Source organism: Scardinius erythrophthalmus (genome assembly GCF_964197995.2).
Source record: "Scardinius erythrophthalmus genome assembly, chromosome: 12".
NCBI lineage: Eukaryota > Metazoa > Chordata > Actinopteri > Cypriniformes > Leuciscidae > Scardinius > Scardinius erythrophthalmus.
Window position 1 is genome coordinate 41,357,873 of NC_138232.1, and position 19,929 is coordinate 41,377,801.

Here is a 19,929-nt window from a genome sequence, read left to right on the forward strand (position 1 = left end):
AACACACACACATACACACACACACACACACACACACACACACACACACACACACACACACACACACACACACACACACACACACTGATGCAGTTTACTGACATTCACTGACATCATTTACTATTATAAATACATATCGCAGACAAACACATCTATACAACTATATAAAATAATAGTTGTGGTAAAAAATGGTAATGATTACTTTATTTTTATTTATAATGGAAACTATATTTTTGGATAATATAATATTAAAACTTATTTTATTAAAATATTTAAAAAAATTACAATGCTAAAATTATTTTTATTATTAATATTTAAACTATATTAATAACCATGTGGTAATGATTATTTTACTTTGAATTCATAATGGAAACAATATTTTTGGGGAAAATCTAGTGAATTACATACTTTCGAAATGAAACGTGCTTCACCTCTTTTGATTAATTTCTCTTTAATTGGAACTTGATGGATGCAAAACAAAAGTTGCACTTATTATTTTATTAACAAACGAATGATCAGTTGCTTCTCATCATGTCCTGCTCTGTATGATCGGTTCTTTCTCAGCATCTTCACATTATGATTCTCATGACTCTGATTAGAATAATGTTGTATGGTATATCGGTGGACTCACAGTACAGTGCTGCTGTTGTCCAGTGTCCGCACAGACTCTGGATTATCTGAGTGTGTTGCTGCTGAAACGTCGTCAGATTTGCTGTCACTGCTGAACTTCTCATGTATGTCGCTTTGGCTTGAGCAGATGCTGTCGAGGTGCGAGCTCTGTTCGTCCCATGATGCTCTGTCTGAGCCAGTGACCCTGATCCTCTCCTGACAGGAATCTGCAGATGTCTTCTCACGCACATGCTTGATCGCAGCATTGCTTTTGCACATGGAATCATAACTAGTGGATCGTGAGCAAGAGCCTTCGCTGTGCGAGCGCACCAGGGCTTCATAACGTGGCAAGCGGTCGTACTTATTGACATGGCCTGACTTTCTGAGATCACTGTCGCTGTGAGAGTATATCAGAGGACGCCTACTTAATTTTTTGATCGGGCCATTGTGTGATGAGGAAACTTCGCCTTCGCTTTGGTGGAAATGCTGATTTCTTCCTTCCTCTTTGAGCTGACCTTGCAGTTCAGTCGGTGCGGATTCTTTGTGTGTGTTTTCACTCATTATCGGATCGCAATTTGATGATGTGTTTCTCCTAACAGGCTCGAAATGCGTCACTGTCTCATTATCATAACTATTTCTGGTCTTCATATGACCGCCAACAGGGTTTGTTTGGGGGTCGCCTTCATTTTCTCTAAGGCTAGTGCTAATTACGCTCCGGGTCGGACCTTTCAAGTGGGCCTCGCTTTCCTTTCCTGGCGTTCCCGGAGGGTTTTGACTTCTATAAGAGGCCTGCAGTATCTCCGCGAGCCTCTGTCTGACGTCTCGGCATTGAGCCCGGACTGCATTCCACATCCATATCCCGTCCGGGAGCCTCTCCAGCTGTGAAGTGCTCCTGTCCTGAAAGTGTTGGGGGGAGAAGTCCTTCAAACGCTCCTCAAAAGCCTTCAGTGTGCTCAAGCAGGCACACATGGGAGGGTTTGTGGTCTTTATGTGATCTAAATACTCCATACACTCTTTAACAAGAGATGAGGCCTGGAAACAAAGAGATAAAAGTAATCTCAAGGCTATTAAATAGTTATGCAATAGAAGAGGTGGGCATTATATATAATCACAATATGGGTATATTATTTATATAAGTTCATTTTATATATACACCGTTGGCCAAAAAGTTTGAAATATATATATTTTTAATGTTTTTAAAATAAGTCTCTTCTGCTCATCAAAAGTGAAATATTATTGCAATGTAAATAAGCTGTTTTCTATGTGAATATATGTTCAAATGTAATTTATTCCTGTGATCAAAGCTGAATTTCCAGCATCATTACTCCAGTCTTCAGTGTCACATGATCCTTCAGAAATCATTCTAATATGATGATTTGATGCTCAGTTATTATTGGTGCTCTCAAAATCTTTAACCAATGAAATGCAAAGACTTTTTCCAGTTGTTTATGATAATTATTTAAAAATAATTTTGCTTCAGACATACAGTATGCACTATCAAATAATTTAAGAGCTGGTTTTGACTGATTCACTGAAAAGAATCGACTCAAAAGAATGATTCACTCACACACACACGAAAAGAAATAATAATAATAATAATTATATATATATATATATATATATATATGGTTATCTATGGTTTGCAAGTTATGGCAAGTTTTGTTATTCCCAAGAGCAATATCATGCAAATTAAATATTTTACTGCTCTGCACAATTTTTGTTTATTAACTATAAAAATTATATTCGCTTTAAGATTTGATTCGTTTCTGGAAAACACCGTTTAAAAATTCCCTGATGGCTTCCCATGACCCTATGGCCTGGTTAAAACCAGACCCTTCTCAGTTGAAACTGAGTGTAGGGTCTGTAGAAGCTATGTAGACAAATCATTTCCAAAGGGGCGTCACCAACCGACGTAGCTCAGCTTGATTGACAGGTGATCTGACCAATCATACTTCGCCATCCGCCATTTTGTCCGACAAAGCAGTCAGGAGCTATGGTCAGGAGAGGATTTGAACTTGAAAAACGGAATGTACTGACGCCTTTCCGTGGTTAAAACAACCTTCCTTCTTATGTTTGTTCATGTTTATTTGAGGCTATAAATTAACTAGAAGGAAGAGATGATCGGTTCACAAGAACAGCTTTAACTGATGCTCTACAGCGATCTGTCACGGCACATTAAAGAGCAACAAAACGGTATTTATTGTTTAAATTTCTTTTAAAAAATTACCAAATTTGAAAGCTGAGACTTTGTTTAATATGTTTAATATCAAACGTAACCGAAAAGTAGCCTGCTCTGTCCTGTCTGCCAGCGTGTTGTCAGTCTCCTCTCTGCTCCGCAATGTATTTTTCACTGCGAGAGAACTCCTTCAGCGTCGCTGCGCTGTCGTCATCATGTAAATCCCTCCCCAAACGTTTCTGATTGGTGCCTCGATTTCGGCGGCACAGAAATGAGTTTGAATGGGCTCTTCTCCAGACTATCCTGGAGAGAGAATTAAAATTCGCCGGAAGTAGTCTGGGTTTTCCCAGGCTAATGACCCTATAGTCTAATTGCTAATTACTATATTTATTTATTTTTGCAATATCTTGTTTCACAGAGTAATACATCACATTGCATAAGTAAAATGTCCATGTTAATGTGCGTTGACGAACCTCTTCACAGAAACGACACAGATCCAGAGACGCCTCCAGCTCAGATTTACGCTCCTCAGCTTTCAGGAGAAACCCGGTCATGTTGGTTTTGAAGGTGACGGTGTTGCGACGAAAAACGTCACTTTCAGGATAATGCATTCCTTTGCTTTTACTCTCCACTTCCTTTATCAACATCATCCCTTTTACCTTTTTCTCCTAGAAAAACAAACAAACATATGTTCTTTTCCCTGTACACATTATGCAGAATATCAAAAATGTCTGAAACCTCATGAACTCTTTAGCTCTTATTATTATTTAAGAGACGCACATTCCTGAACCATATTCATTATCAGAAAAACTCTGGTATTTGTATTACTTTTTGATTAATTTGAACTCAACAGTCCACATAAATCCATTACACAATCTAAGTCTGATAACATTCAGGCATTTTTTAGATTCATATTGTGGACCATCCATCTTCTTTTGGTAATATATGTGAGTGAATGTCTTGAGGATTTGTTACCTTTGCTTGTGTAAGAACAGACTGAATGTCCTGGAGTCTCTGCTCTATTTTCAGCAGGCTTTTCTCTGTGCCGTCTTTGTCCTTCAGCCATGACTCTTCCTCTTCATCACACCATGTTTGGATCTGTGAAAAACATAAACAATAATCATAAACAAGATTCAAGAGCTGAATTTATGCTATTACTACACAGAGAGGATCCTGCCGACTCCGCCAGATCTCTTCTTTAGCTCAGCATCTTTGCTACAATGAGGAAAATACAAAACTATTAAATATAAAATACATATTATACATATATAAAATATATAATATATAAAGTGAATGCTCTCAGAACGTTCTCTTAAAGTTATGATGAGCAACATTCGTTCAACATGTTGTTGAACATTCATTCAACAACATACATTTTAATTAGTTTTACAATCGAAATCTAAAGTTTTTACAAACAATAACTTGGTTTCGGAGATATTTATAGTCCGCTCAGCTCGTAGAACCCTTCAGTTTTGTTTTGTTACAATAAATTGTAAACGGATACTTTGACTGCCTGTTGCTATGGTTACTCACAGCTGATAGCCAGCGCATTTATTAATTAATTTCGAACGGTAAACAGTCAGTTTCATCAGAACTCCTTTACTAGGTGTCCTCTATCACTTTTTAATGGACACCCTGCAGCCAATCAGAATCGAGTATTCACCCAGACCATGGTATAAACAGAAATAATGTTTTCATAACTTAATGGGAACGTTAGCAGAACGGGGTATTAATCTTAGTTAATGTTAATATCAATACTTTTTTTTAAATCAAAAGTTGTATCTGTTAATGCACTGTCAATATTTTTACTAACTATCGTTAGGTTAAATGGTTTAAAAATATATTGCTCATTACTAGTTCATGTTGACATTTTTAATAGATCAAAAAGGTTTCTCTATCGAAACTTTTAACCACGTTTTATTCATTTATAAGTGTATTCAAGTTTTAAGCATTAATGCACACATATAATATACACAATATTAACAAATTTTTGACAACACACTTCAGTTGGAATTAAAATCATTTATTTTACATGTGCTTTAGTTTATTAGTCAATACATCAAAATAAGTTTAAGTCTTTAAAGCACTACAAAAACATTATTTAAAATGTATTTTTAAGTAAAACTTAATTAGACATTATTACAAAGTGAATTTTTAAAAAGTGTGTTGTGAAACGTAGTCATGAAAGTGTACTTTCTTTAAGGAATTTCAGCAATATTAAATTATTTGCAAGTACCACTTTTTAAAAAATTATACTTTTAGAATTTGAAGTACACCAAAAGTACACATTCAATACAATTAAGCACACTTCTTTTTCACAAGGGAATGCATTAACTAATGCTTAACTATTGTAAAGTGTTACCAATAAAACACAAAAATTATTGTTACGCACAATGGAAGTGAATGGGACTGTGCACTTTGAGAGTTTAAAAGCACAAATGTGAAGCTTAAATAAATTATTCATAATTTTTTTCATAAAGTGGATCTCCTTTTCTTTGCTGATGGACATCTAAGAGACATTATTCCTATGGGTAGAGTTTGCTGCATGTAAACAATACTCAGTGGATTGCATTCCTTTCTGCTATCCTTATGCATTTGATGCCACAGTTGCCATCTTTCCCGGATTTGCATGGTTGAATATAATATAATTTAATTGAACTGTGCATTTTAACATGCCATTGCCTTGGCTTGCCCTTTACTTTCACTAAGGGAAGAGTCAAAGTTATTTTCTGTGGCAAATGCAGTTGCACCAAAATTCGCTGGTCTCTTTTAACAGCGGAAGAATTACGCTCACTTTATTTAGCGCAGTGATGTTATGTTCCTCTGTGAAGGTTGAGACTGTCTGCTGTAACGCCGGCTGATTTATTCTCTACAGCAGACATGTTTCACTTCACAATGTTTGTCTTGAGTTATTTTCAGTGCTTTCTGTGGGCTGTGCTCATTATCTGTCATAAACACACATTCAGTGATGGGATGTAATGCATACTGTGCCGAGCGAGTCTTCTGTTTCCCTCAGCAGGAGTACGTGCTCGAGATGTCGCAGGGACTGGTTGGATTTCATCACTAGCGTGTGAACGGCCTCTTCCACCTGGTTATACAGACACGTCACACACTCCAGAGAGTCCCTGCACGAGAGAAAGGACACATATAAGTGTGTGTGTTCTCAGCGCCTGCAAAAACCACACATGCAGAGACTGCAAATATAACACATTTTACAGATTTTAATTCATTTCTGGTAAATGTTGAGAATTACAGGTTGGTGAAAACCTATTCTCTACACTTTCTTCTGTCGAACACAAAAGAAAGAATATTTGGAGGAATATGGGTAAGCAAACAGTTGATGAACACCATCGACTTCCTAGTATTGAAAAAAATCAACTGTTTGGTTACAAACATTCTTCAAAATATCTTCTTTTGTGTTAAGCAGAAGAAAGAAATTCATACAGGAATCATATTTGGCACAACATGAGGTATGGCTGCACGATTATGAAAAAACAAATCATGATTATTCCCTTGAAATTGTAATTGCGATTATTAATTACGATTATCACAATTTACATTGAATGATGTTTTGAATAGCTTTATGCCATTGTTTGAAGCGACTGCATGCCATATTGTAATATCAAAATCAACAAGCTGAAAACACTCTTCCTGAAATACTTTTATTGCTCTTCTACAGCTTTAAGTCTCAAATGTCAAATATATTTTTTTATTAATTTAAAGAAACCAAACCAAAGTAAAAATATGCATGGTATTATAATGTTATACTAAGACTAAAATTAAAACAATAGAAAAAAACTTTAAAATAAACTGTAGAAAGAAAAAAACACAAGCACACTTTTGTAATTGTGCCTTTGAACGATTACATAATTGTGGCATTCGTAATTGTAATCTCGATTACAAATTCGATTAATTGCCCTAACATGAGTGTGAGTAAGTGATGACAGAATTTTCATTTTTGGGTGAACTATCCCTTTAAATTATTCATTGGTTCTCCACTGGAGTCCATTGTGTGTATGAAGGCTCTTGCTGTCGGGTAAACAGGATCAGCGTGGACCGAACAGCTCTAATCATGATCAATCCTGCTGAGACTCACACACACTGAGGGGAATACCTGAAGTCTTCAGACTGAGTGAATCGAGACTCCTCCTTCCTCATCCTGGCGAGAATAGACCCGCCCTCTCGTTGGAGAGCGACCAATCGGGTGTCCTCGAGCACCATCTTCATGGAGCTCCTCTGCTCCTGGATGCAGGACTGGACATCCTGAACGATTGGATTGGTTAGTTTAGGAGCAGCATTCCTCAAGAGGTCAATTTAAATAAATGAGATTTTTCATTTTTAAATGGGGGAAATCATGCGGGACCTGGATTGAGAGCAAATTTAATAAGAGCAATGCACCGCCTACATGTATGCTCATTCTGTTACGTAAACCGTTTTATTTTGCATTTATTTTAAATGAGGTTTGCAATTTTTGCAATTAAAATTGTAATATTCATATATTTTATATTAATTGTATACATTAAATAAACATCAACATTTTATATATTACTATTAATATATTATATTAATATATTAAATATATATTATTACAATTATTTTTTAAATTATAAAGGGGGGAAATCATGTGGTATCCAAATTGAAAGCAAATTTAATGTACTGCCTACATTAAAATTTTTACATAAATACTTCTTATAAGAAGTATAAGATATACTTATATATATATACTATATATATATATATACACACACACACACACACACACTTTTTATTATAATGGGGAAATCATGTGGAATCCAAATTGAAAGCAAATTTAATGTACTGCCAACATTTATGTTCATTTTCTGTAACATAAATAGTTTATCAAACATATCTAATAGTTCTCATTACAAAACCATGCCATTGTACCTTTAATTAGGGAAGCACAATATAAGTCTGTACAATATAACTTAATTTCCCCTATTTTTTTTTTATTTAGATCACCTTTTCCATCACCTTATGCTTACTCAAAGTTAATATTTAAAAACTCTAATAAATTTCAGAAGTATTTTAATTTTTTATACTGTACATTAAATTTTCCTACATTCATTTGTAGCAACTACAATGATTGTGTGTAGTGTTTTCATTTTCTTTTATTTATATAAAATGGGAACAGAATTTAATATCAGCCATTTATCAGTAGTCTGCCATAACATGTAAATAATTACCGTCTTATCATATCGCTGAAAATATTTAATTTAATGGGATACAAAAGTGTACTGTATTCACGGAAAGTTTCAGAAATGAAAATGACCTTTGCAGTGTCTGTTTTTTTTACATCAAGTCTCCTGATCGCTGTCTGTAGTAATGAAGAAGATGCTTGAAGGTCGAGTTGAAAGAGGGAAAGTTTCTAAAAAAGACACACATATATGCAAAAACACATGTTAGATACTCGTCTTACTATGTGATTCAACAGAACGGATATAAAACGTGTCCAGACTCAACTGCAAGACATCAAGCTGAAATGTAGTTTATAATCAATTCTCGTAAGTGCAGGAAAAGTTGCGTTGTGTAAGTTAAAGTGCCCTCGGGGTCTCTCAGATGTTAAAGAGACAAAAAAGACATTTGTTGATGTCAGAAATGTGTGGTCTACATCACTAGAACTGATTGTGCAAGTTGACTTATCTGTTTAAAAGTGTTTTAACAGCTGTATCCTAATGGTTTGAGAGGATTGATTACACAAGATCATGTTCTTATACAGAAACAAAACAAAAATGTGTGACCGTGAGTGAGCAAGTGGCATGACAACACCTTTAACTGTAATCTTGATGCACCTTTAACCTGTGCATCAACATGAAATATAATCCCTGCTTAAACCTTCACATTAACAGTGTCAGTGTCATTGAAACGCTGCAGACACCCATGAGAAGGGTGATGTTACTGGGTGTTTGTGTGACGCGGTACCTGGTGAAACTGCAGCCAGTCTTCATGACTGTAGGGGAAGGTCCCGCCAAGGTCAGAGGTCAACTGCTGTCCGTCAACTGTCTTATGAAGAGCTTTTAGTGTTGTCACAACATCTATCTAAAAGAAATGAGCATGCACTTTAACATACCGTACTGTACAAGTGTCTGTGAGACCCAAACACTGATGCTAAACAATACTGTTCAAAAGTTTGCGGTTGGTGCGATTTTTTTATGTTTTGAAAAGTCTCTTCTGCTGTTAATTTCTCTTAAAATGTAATTTATTCCTGTGATCAAAGCTGAATTTTCAGCATCATTACTCAAGTATTCAGAGTCACATGATCCTTCAGAAATCACTCTAATATGACGATTGGCTGCTTGAACCCAAAGTTATCTGCCGGAAAAGATGTCTCCCAGAACCCTTAGTTCCGGCAGACATCAGACGTGGATAACTGAAGTCAGTGAGAGCAGACATTCCAGGTGTTAATTAAAGGGTTGCATGTTTCCATGAAGGTGTAATTGCTGGGTAGCACGAGTGTGTTTGGGGGTGTTAATTACCTGTAGACCAGGATGTTTTTCTGGGCGAGGATTAGCGTCTTTATCAACCAGCATCAAGATAGTGTGCACTGCATGAAGGGCCTGCTCCTGTATCACACACACACACACACACACACACACACACACACACACACACACACACACAGTATGAAGGATGTGTTCAGGTTTGTGTTGATGTTGGAGGTGATGATTAGTTTTCTGTGTCCTCACCTGAACCATGAGCAGTGATCTGAAGAACACAGAGGGCAGAGGACACTTCCGGCTGTCAATCACTACTGTAAGTCCCAGCTCTCGGACCTCAGCCCTGGAGAAGAAGAGGAAAAATTACATATAAAAACGAAAAGTTGAAGAGTAATTAGTCATACTTAGACATACAGAGCAACGAAAAGAGCAGGAGAATTAAATAACCAACTGTACTAAATTGTAGTACACTAATACTGTCAAAACAATTAAGCAGATTTTAATTCTGGACATGCAGAAATTTAGAAATTCAACATGTCAAGCACATGGTTTTCATACTTACAGAAATAAATATTGGCATTAAAAATCTGTTGTTAAAATATTATTGAGCTATAATCACAGAAGTGTTTTTAAAAACATGTAGGTTTTTCAGCACTGACAAATGAGATTCTGCCATTTTCAGAATTATTGAGGAAAATGTGAGGAAAAATAGCCTAAATAGCTACTTGATATAGCCTAGGCTATAGCCTAATATATCATTTAGAAATAATTTTACTCATTACCCTGCTATGGTTTATAACGACCGACTGACTGGCTTTATTACACAGCTACTTACCAAATAAATAAACTGTTTGCGTTTGTATCAAATGAGAGGTTTAATACGAAAGACATGAAAGTAGCGCCGGTTTATTTTACCAGCATGAGCGGACTGATACAAGTCGGCAAAACTGCTTTTTTAAAGTTATACCTCTCCGTTCCATTAATTTGGTCCTAGAATGAAAACCATATAGCCTATAATTTATGTTTATCATATTCAACTCAATTTTTTTATTATTAAATTTGACTAATTATACGATTCTAAATAGCCTAGTGCACATTCACAAGCCAACTGATGCTTGTTTCACATCGCTGGGTATTTGGTACTGATACTTCATGTCCAAATTACACAGTCTCTTACTGCCCTCTTGTGGTGATTGAGCAAACTGATCTCTACTGGTAGGCTACCTGGGAATGGAGTGCAGGAAAAGCAGAAGTCTGCAAAACTCCAGAGGAGAGAGTTGAGAGGAAGCCCAGCCTTTCCTGCCGCCATACACCTCCACCACGGCCCGGCCAGCGCGGTCACGACTGCCTTGTGTTGGTAAGAGAACAGAATGGGTTAAAAAAAATCACTGTTGTGTGCCTAAATGTGAAATATCTCTGTAATTTTGGCAACGAACATAAAAGAGCAAAAACAAACAGATAAATATAGACAGTCAGACCCAAAAATTGTGTAGGCTATGCCTATGTTCTGTAGCCTATTGGGATTGAAAATGGCTGCATGATGCTAACCGCTATAATTAATGAGAAGGAGAACTCAAACAATTAACTTTTCCTTTTTACTGACAACAGCATTTGCATTTGATGCATTTAGCTTTATCTAGAGTGGAATGTGCAACCTACTAAAAAGTTAGCAGCATGGTAATTTTATCAAAAGTAACTGTAGGATATATATAGGATTCACATTATAGGTTCATGAATCAGGGTGTTAAAAGATTACCTCACTCAAATACGAATAATTTACTCACCCTCATACAGAAGCCCTTAAAGGGCCTTGCATTATCATCCTGTGTGTGTCCTGTGCGCGCATAATGTAATTGTTTTTGGTGACCTAAACATAACATTAGTTGCTTTTCCTCAGTTTCTGTGTGAAAAAGCCTGTTGCTCACCATTTCTCTGGTCATAGTAAAATGCATTTGCTAAATCATTATTTAGCAGTAGCTACATAAAAAAGAAAACAAATTTTATGTTAAGACTTTTATTATGTTGTTTTCTCATTAAGTTGTTTTCTTCTGTACCTTCATCTTATTTATAACCTGTATTTTTTGCCTTGTTTAGTTGAACACAAAATTAAGTGTTAGGCAGAATTTTCAAAGTGCTCTTTTCAAATGCAATGGAAGTGCATTATGATTGTCAGGCTTGAGTAAAAAAGCATGATAACAGTAGTCCACACAGTTTGTGTGATATTCCAAGTCTTCTGAAGTCATATGGTCTCTAAACAGACTTACATTCAAACATTAGTCACTGATGATCTTCTTTTCAACCAAAGCTCTCAAATATTATTCAGGCTGGTATTGAATTAAACAATGGCACTTTTGGTTCTCTGGTGTCTGATCCTCAAACAAAGTTACTGTATCACGTGTCTTCAGAAGATGTATGGAATATTTTTATTTATTTACTGTTGGGTGAATGTGATTTTACAAAATGCAACATTTTCCTGGATAAACATCTTTGATTATTTTGCAACAACATTCCAATCAACCAATCAGATTTGAGGAACAAGTTTATGCTAAGTTTAGGTTTAAAACAAGGGTTAGGTGCTTCTACATAAGTGTTATTCATCTATCATTTCACTCTAATTTTAGGAATAAATTATGGTTAGGATTAGGTTTAGGGGTAGGGATAGGTTTAGGACTACATTTTCAGACAGGAATGTTGGCAACAAAAGATGCTGATCCGGGAACATATCTTACTTGGCAAAATCATGGTGACCTTGTTGTTGATGAGACTGAGTAAACATGACAATTTGTTTTTCCAATGAACAGTTCTTGCTGTACTGTCCTGCTCAAGGGCACAGTTATCTTAGACTTAGATTAGTCTGCATGGGTCAGTCATATCCCTGAGCTTTAACCACTAGCCTACACCACAACTGTTCATAATTAAAAGTTGATTAGCAGGCATACCTGGTAGACAGATGATGCCTAGCTGGAGAAGGCTCTTGATTGTGGGGTCCTGGGAAAGTAGAGTTTCCTGAACTCTGTTCTCAGATTGATCAGCGTGTGATTTCTGAAGCTCTACTCCATTAATAACAACCGGTGATCCAGCTTGTCCATTTGGGGAGACTTCTTAGAAAGAGGAGAATTTACTTTAATTTTCAACATTGGTAAATATAACAACTCAAAAGCCTAATTCAACTTTTTGGACCTTTTTTTGAACTTACTGCAATGAGTGAAAATCTAAGATGTGCGTCACAGCTAGATGGAGCTGTTGATCTGCCCTTTAGAAAAACTTTAGGAAAAATGATTTGTAAGCTAAAGCCATGATCCTCCTCTTCCCATTTACAAAGACATCTAACAGCTTCCCCATAAACGGGGGGGATGTAGTTATTTCTGTTCCCTGCCCTTGCTCTTGGTCCTCATGAATGCTTTCTTTCTGTTCTGCTGAAGAAAGAGATCAGATGAAGGACTGCAGAAATTCCCCTGTGGAACGCTGTGCACGCTCCTGACCTTTAGCCAGTGTCACATTGCACTCTTTTAAGATGACCTTTCAGAATGGTATATTTTCTCCTCAGCAGAGGACCAGGGACAAGGTCATTTGTAAATCAGTCGATATGTGTCATAGCGTGCGGCAACTAGACATGGCCTCATTGTAGTAGTTGTTTTTTGTAAATGACTTCATATCAGTCATGTTTGAACAAGCTTTTCATTTAAGGATAAAGATCTAAGACACAGCATGTTGGCCAGACATCATGTTGCTTCAGATGTTCTTTTAACAACAAAGTGGGATGTGGGGTAAAAATCTGTATGCAATTAGTTGACACACAGCAAGGAACCACACATAGAATTTTTTGAATATTTCTCCTTATTCGTCTCTTCTAAATGCTTGTAACAAATCACAAGCACAAGTTTTTTTCACATGCAGCGGTCTGACTCAACTTACCCTTTCTTGTTTCTTGTTGTCTTTTTAACTTTGGGGACACCAAATTAGCTGTGTGTTTTATTCCCTGGATAGCAGGCAACATGGGGATGATCTCTGGATAGACATCACTGCGACTTCTGTTGGTCGGCTTGTGTGATTGAAGACACTCTCTGGTTGTTTCCGAGACTGAAGAGCATGAGCGGGATTTAGACCTGCTTTTACCTTTGATCACCTGTACAGGTGAACCTGGGCCTCTTCCACAATGTCTGTCATCACAGGGGACTTTGCGATCCAAATGCCTGTTCTCATTTTGGAAAAGCATCTGACTGCACTGGGGCTGAAATAGAGCAGGTGTTTGCTCATAGGCCTGTGTTAGCTGGTTTTGTGAATGCTGAATTGGATTGAAACCATGCAAACATTGATTAGCATCTTGTCTGTGACCACTGTGGTCAGGTAAAGCCCTGAGTCCCATTTTGGGTAAGTGTTGGGTTTTGGCATGCTTCTGGCTGCTAATACGCATCTGAAATGAATCTTGTCTAAAAGAGTTGTTCAGACAGTAAAGTCTTTTGTCGGGAAAAGCCTTAGTCCCTAGTGCAGTCTGATGTTGATCCTGTTGCCCAGTGAGGAATGACTTGTGTTGTTGTCTCGCTGGGACCATGCTAGGGATCTGTTGGGTCATATGTTGGTCAAGAGACTCTGCATTCTCCCTTGAAATACAGTCATGAGGTACACTTTGACTTGGCTGGGTTGAGTTCTTTGTGCTTTGCTTTTGTTGGGCTGAGTTCTCAAAGAATTGCATCGGGTTTCTGTCTGCTTGGTTTGGTGTCTGGCCAAATGTACCACTCAAAGCTTTAAGTCTATGGCCAACTCCATATCCCTCACAGCTTGGCTCCTCTACATCTGTCCTTGTTTCATCTAGAGAAGGCAGCATACTTGATCTCTCGAAATTCACTGGGTTTCGGAGAGCTGCCACATAAGATTGACGATACCTGCATTTGGATTCTGGATCATTTTGCATTATCTCAAATGGCTGTTTGTTTTGCATGCAAGGATTGCAGTCCTCACCACACAGGTTACCATTGCTTTTTGAGGCAGGTTGAGCTGTCCTGACTAGCTTGAAACCTGATGGTTTTGTAGGGATTGCTATTTTGTTGAGGTCCAAAGTCTCTTTCTCCTTGTTAAACTCCAACAGATCCACATATTCTCCTTCCAGCTCTCCGTTGTGCCTGTTGTCCCAGGTATTAGGGGAGACCCAGCCAACAGGTTTTCCAGCAAAACTGCTGATTGGATGTCCTTGATCAACCTTCACCAGTCTGCTACCACCCTCCACCAACTGAACAGAAACCACCATCCCATCTTTTGCTGGAAGGATCCTAGTTTCCATCTCAAGTGGTAAGAAGTCCACAGGTACCTGTGACTGTGACTCGTTCTCTGAAATCTCAGTTTTAAGATCTGTCACACGGAGAGTCGCAATTGAGCATGTCTTTGTTTCAGGCCAGATATTAGATTTGGGCCTGTCAAGGAATTCTGGGTTTGCAACTTCGGTCCAAGGTACCTTCACAACACCCTGGTCAGAGGAAAGCACACACTGACATAGAGGATTTCCGTGACGTCCCTCATTTATCTCCCTTAGCCAAGACTCAGTGAATATGCATGGATAGGATGTCTCCGGGATTGGCGTCCCCTCAATCGCAGGACCATCCAGCACCCTGGAACCTGCTTGCAGTACCAGATTCTCCTGCCCCAGAAGGTCTTCCTGCACAAGAAGACTTTTGAGGACAATTCGGGCTGACTGTTCTCCAAAAGACTCCACCTGCAAGTAGAAATCTCCAGGTCGGAGCAGTAAAGGGTTGATGGGGGCGAGTTGGATCACCACACGATCTCTCAAGCACAATGGCCAGCCCTCACACCGGAATAGGACATCGGAGTATGCAGCCTAAAGGGGGGGAGAGAGAGAGAGAAAGAGCAAAGCTGGTTTGTTGACTTGCAGATAGTTTGGGATTGACAGATTTTACGATCAACAGATTTGTAATGGCTTGGGTCTTGATGCTGTTTATTGGCTTGCATGCAAACATTCTTGAATGCCCTTCAGAAGAAGCTGCCTAGGAAGGCCTTTGTTCTTTCTGAAGATAAAACAAAACAATCTTGTGCTGAGTGGACAAGGATAAGTAGCATGTGGGATCTATGCCATAAAAGTCCACATGGAAGAAATGTCTGCAGAGGAAATTGCTTTCATCTTGTCCGTCCACTAACATGCTTCACCCTTTAAAGGCTGTAGAAGAAATTTAATATGTTCTATATGTTTGCATTTTCTTATATTCATAGAATCTTAGAAATATGACGATAATCAGATGAATGTAGTGTCGATACATACTCTTATGAATATACGTATGTGTATGTCCTTACAAGGTATATGACCTGACAAAAGTTAATGTGTGACTAAGTGTTTGACCGAGACAGATGGTCTCTATTCAAGAGTACAATATGATAGATAAATCTAAACAATGTGTTAGTTATGGCTGAGATATATCTTCATTTAGCCTCGAGAATCATTGTTTGGGGGAGCCAGGACTATAAAGAATGAAGGATGCCCCCCACTCGTTGTCACACTAGTTAGTTCACCCAAACATGAAAATACATAATTGACTCACTCTTATGTCATTCACATTGTACTTTTACATACGCTCAAAGCATACAGTGAGCATGGCCTTCCAGGCTCCAAAAAGCACTATAAAAGTAGTCATATAACCCTACTGCATATTTCAACTATTCTGAACCTTCATGTTAGTGCTGGAACACATCTAATGGGGAACATGAAATGGGGAACATGTTTGTTTGAGTGTGACGACCTGTTTGACCAAACAATGAGTGTTTTTGCAATTCTGTGAAATTACCTAATTTACCTTAAGACATTATTCAGTGAAACTCTTTCTATGTGCTTCAGTTCTCAAATATCATTGAATGGCTTCAGAAGACTTGGAATATAGTCTATGAACTTTCATGTTCCATTGAAGACAAAAGTCATACAGGTTTGGGATGATATGAGGGTGAGTAAATAATGACACATAAATCTTTGGGTGAACCTTTCCTTAAGTCACTTGGTAGGCTATTTGACATTTTTAGATGGTTGGCTTTTACTAAGGCGCTGTCCAATGGGCTTTTTTTGTTGTTGTGATTAGCATGTTGTACTTACACAGGCAGCTTGTTGCACGCTCTCTAGAATATGTTTGGCTGGGATAAGGAAGTTCAGCAGGCACTGCAGAGCATCTCCATGGTAACGTTCCTCAATGGTGCGAAAGAGTTGGCTGAGAACAGTAGGAGCGGTAGCCTCAAACGGAGGGAAGAGAGACGACAGGGCGCTCTGAATGGACCAGTCCAGAGAGGAAGGGTTCTGAGGTGAAGAAAGGGAGAGATTTATTTTGTGTGTTAGTTACTATATTCCTTGTCTGAAAAATATCCGTTGATACATATACCATGATAGATGATACTGGAGTTATTGTATACAAGCCCTAAATGCTTTGTCTAAAGATGTAAAATGATTTTTTTGTGAAATGCCTGTGGCAATACCTTTTTCATTATTTCAACCCCTCCTAAATCTCACTTGTTACAGAGACAATGAAGCTTGTCATGTCAAGGGTTCACTGTTTTGGCCTAATCTAATCCACATTTTCCATTCTGTTGACCACCATGTGAAGGCAGTTTCTCGCTTTCTCAATCCATTGTGAGTGGAGGAGACGGGCAATGCGATCAAAAATGAATGAGAGAAATCATAATTCAAAGTATGTCAGTTTATGAAAGAGTGCAGGGTGTCCATGCACATCTGAAGGATTACAGCGAATGTCTCTAATTTGCTCTCACAAATATTTATCATACATGTTTCTCAGGCATTCCTCTGTAATGAGGATGTTGGGTTCACCTTTCAAGTGTCCGACTTGGAATAATTTACAAAGCAGATGTGGGAAGAGCACAGGGAATGTTGTGTGGAAAATCAGGGAAGTCTGGGTGACCTTGGTTTAAACCTTAAACAGACTCAAGCTGTTACAGAGTGGATTACTAGGTTGAATCTCTTAAACTGCACGTTTTAAACTATTTTTATGCAGCCCAGTGCAATGATTAACCATTGAAAGAAAAGCATGCTTTAGCCATGTTAAGATATTTGTGTGTTTAGTCTATTAATCTTTTGGCTCAACAGTCACACTGGGTTCCTGGTTTAGATGATTACAGGACCTGAGTGTGATCTCACACGGGAAGTTTATGTCTGCTTAGGAAATAACAAACATAAACAAATCCCTTCCTTTACAAGAAAAAACTAAAAGAAAGTAATGTCTGTGTTTTATATAACAGTGTACCAGACCAGGGTTAGAATAGTTTGTTTTATTTTCAGTTTAGTTTACCGGTAGTCTAGTTTAGTTTTATTTTCACTCTCATTGTTAGATTGAGGTTAATTTTTTTTTGTTTTTAGTTTTCCTTTGTCAGTTTTAGTATTTCATCACAGTCTAAAACTGAAATTAATTTGTGATATTTTTTTTTAACATTTTTTTTTTTTTTCATATTTCGAAAATGCATTTCAGTTTAGTTTTCCAGTTTGTTTTTTTCTTATTTTTCATTTACTCTTTTCCCACCAAACACGGAATTTTCCGTGTTTCCGTGTTTTCTCTGTTATACACTGAAAGAGTACTGAATCCCCTGTTCAAAACACATGCGAAGAAGATGCAGAAACAAGCAATCTGATATGTAATCATATGCATATGTAAAATAACGCGATCATCAACATTAAACCGCACATAAATCAAAACTGCCTAATGTTAAAGAATGAAATGTCGACCCAGGATTGCATTTTATTACTAAACTTACCCATATTCAAGTGTTGATTAACAAAAAGAATGCATGAAGCTAAAATAAAACTTCTTTTTATATATATATATATATATATATATATATATATATATATATATATATATATATATATATATATATATATATATATATATATATATATTGCATGTTCAGATATTCATACAACAAAATATTCTGGGGGCCATGATTTTTTTTATGAAAATGATCAAAAACGCTGGCGGTGGCTGGCAACTTAAAAAAAAAAACTCTGGCGGGGAATGAGTTAACAATGTAATGGCCTGACAGTGTTTAAAGTAAGTGATGTTTGCTAAGAAATCATTGCTCATTCTTGGGGTTAGTGAACAAATTCCTAATCATAAGTTTTCAACTTTGTAGTTGTATCTCATCCTTCATCATTTGAGCTACAGACAAGATAGACAATTCCTCAAAAGTCTGCAGTTTGTCAAATCAATGGAAAACCCCCAGTCGTGCTCAGCTGTGTTAGTCGTTGAATGATACAGACATCAGATGTCTGCTCTGTCATGTACTCGTCTATGAAGTATGCACACACACATTCATGTTTATCTGCACTAGACTTTCTCACATTCTCACCATTTCCTGCTTGATAGTCCCAGATTTGTGATAAAGCACTTCGGCATGTTGTTACAAGTGTTATTATTTTTTATTTACTGCTTATTGTAGTTCATGAGGTTATTCAAGAATTCCCTAAATTAGACATCGTCACTTTTCATTAAAGGGATAGTTCACACAATTTATTTTTATTTTGCCATTATTTACTCACCCTCAAGTTGTACTATATCTGCATACAGTTCTTGGACGATATTCAAGAATGTTGGTTATCAAACAGTTTCTGGTCCCCATTGACTCCCATAGTATAGAAACAAAATTGGGGTCCATCAACTGTTTGGTTACCCATATTCTTCAAAATATCTTCTTTCGTGTTCAGCAGAAAAAAAAAAAAAAAAAAATACAGTCAAGATGAACCTGAGTGAGCGTGAAAACTATTGAAAACTAAATATAAAATAAAACTTGTAAACTATTTTAACCCACATTAGCTAATGCTTCTTGCCCCATCTTCACCTATACTGTATGTCTTATGATCCCGAACAGAATTAGCACAGGACCTTCCACAATGGGTTTAATGATTAATAATTGTGAATGATTGTGGAAAGACACAATAGCCTTTTTGTTTAATCGTTAACTAAATGAGTTAGTCTGGGCCTTGTGTGTGTCTCGTTCAGGGTGGTCCGTCCTGTGAGCATGTCGAACCGCTGACTTTCCCATCCTCTCTTTTCCTTCTTCGGTAAACACATGTGCGTGGTCTCGCCATGGCTCCGGGCCTGTTATTCTGTTTACCCCCGTTACTTCTCCTGTTACACGTCCACACCTCGGTTTTCAAAACACGTCCAAGTCAAACTTCATTTAACAAATCCTCAGGATCCCAAATGAAGGATATCTGGGGCCTGGCGTTGTTCCTGAAGTCTGGTATTTGCATTCAGGAGACTGTCAATTGCATTTTTCAGTGTTTTTGTAAATATAACCCTCTGACGAAGCCCTTGGCTGAACTTTGGAGCGTTAATTTGAAGGCTCATTTGATATCTGGAAATGTTAATAGGGTCAGTTCTCCATGTGTAGAAACTCTTTGAAGCACTTCACAGAAAAAATGCCCTGTCGGTCTTCTCACCTGCAGGATTGCTGTGCAATTTTTAGCTGTACAGTTTTGGCGTGACAACTCTCAATTAAATCTAAACATAAACATTTTCAACATCTTTTCATTTGGCAGTGCACACGTCTATCTGTAATTGCACAAGAGCTCAACAGGTAATTATAAGCTTCAGTCTAATGTTTGAAACACACTAAAGCTCAGCTGTCATTAATTCTGAGGCATAAGATGATTTCATACATGCGTAGTAAACAAACAGTTTTTCAGCAGCCTTG

The 19,929-nt window shown here is 37.4% G+C and overlaps 1 protein-coding gene across 3 annotated transcripts in view; it reads right to left on the minus strand.

Annotated features, from left to right (window-relative positions):
- quob (quattro b) overlaps positions 1 to 19,929 on the minus strand; it is a 48,475-nt gene that overhangs the window by 17,689 nt on the left and 10,857 nt on the right. For 2 of the 3 annotated variants that reach the window (XM_081380148.1, XM_081380150.1), the window contains exons 2-14: positions 16,328 to 16,525; positions 13,156 to 15,070; positions 12,180 to 12,341; positions 10,465 to 10,588; positions 9,490 to 9,583; positions 9,280 to 9,366; positions 8,726 to 8,842; positions 8,076 to 8,171; positions 6,900 to 7,048; positions 5,772 to 5,910; positions 3,761 to 3,883; positions 3,259 to 3,453; positions 632 to 1,641 (exon numbers count right to left, since the gene is read on the minus strand). In XM_081380148.1, coding sequence (XP_081236274.1) covers positions 632 to 1,641; positions 3,259 to 3,453; positions 3,761 to 3,883; positions 5,772 to 5,910; positions 6,900 to 7,048; positions 8,076 to 8,171; positions 8,726 to 8,842; positions 9,280 to 9,366; positions 9,490 to 9,583; positions 10,465 to 10,588; positions 12,180 to 12,341; positions 13,156 to 15,070; positions 16,328 to 16,525 — 4,409 coding nt within the window. The remainder of the gene's footprint in view (positions 1 to 631; positions 1,642 to 3,258; positions 3,454 to 3,760; positions 3,884 to 5,771; positions 5,911 to 6,899; positions 7,049 to 8,075; positions 8,172 to 8,725; positions 8,843 to 9,279; positions 9,367 to 9,489; positions 9,584 to 10,464; positions 10,589 to 12,179; positions 12,342 to 13,155; positions 15,071 to 16,327; positions 16,526 to 19,929) is intronic. The other variant, XM_081380149.1, reaches the window with a different exon arrangement.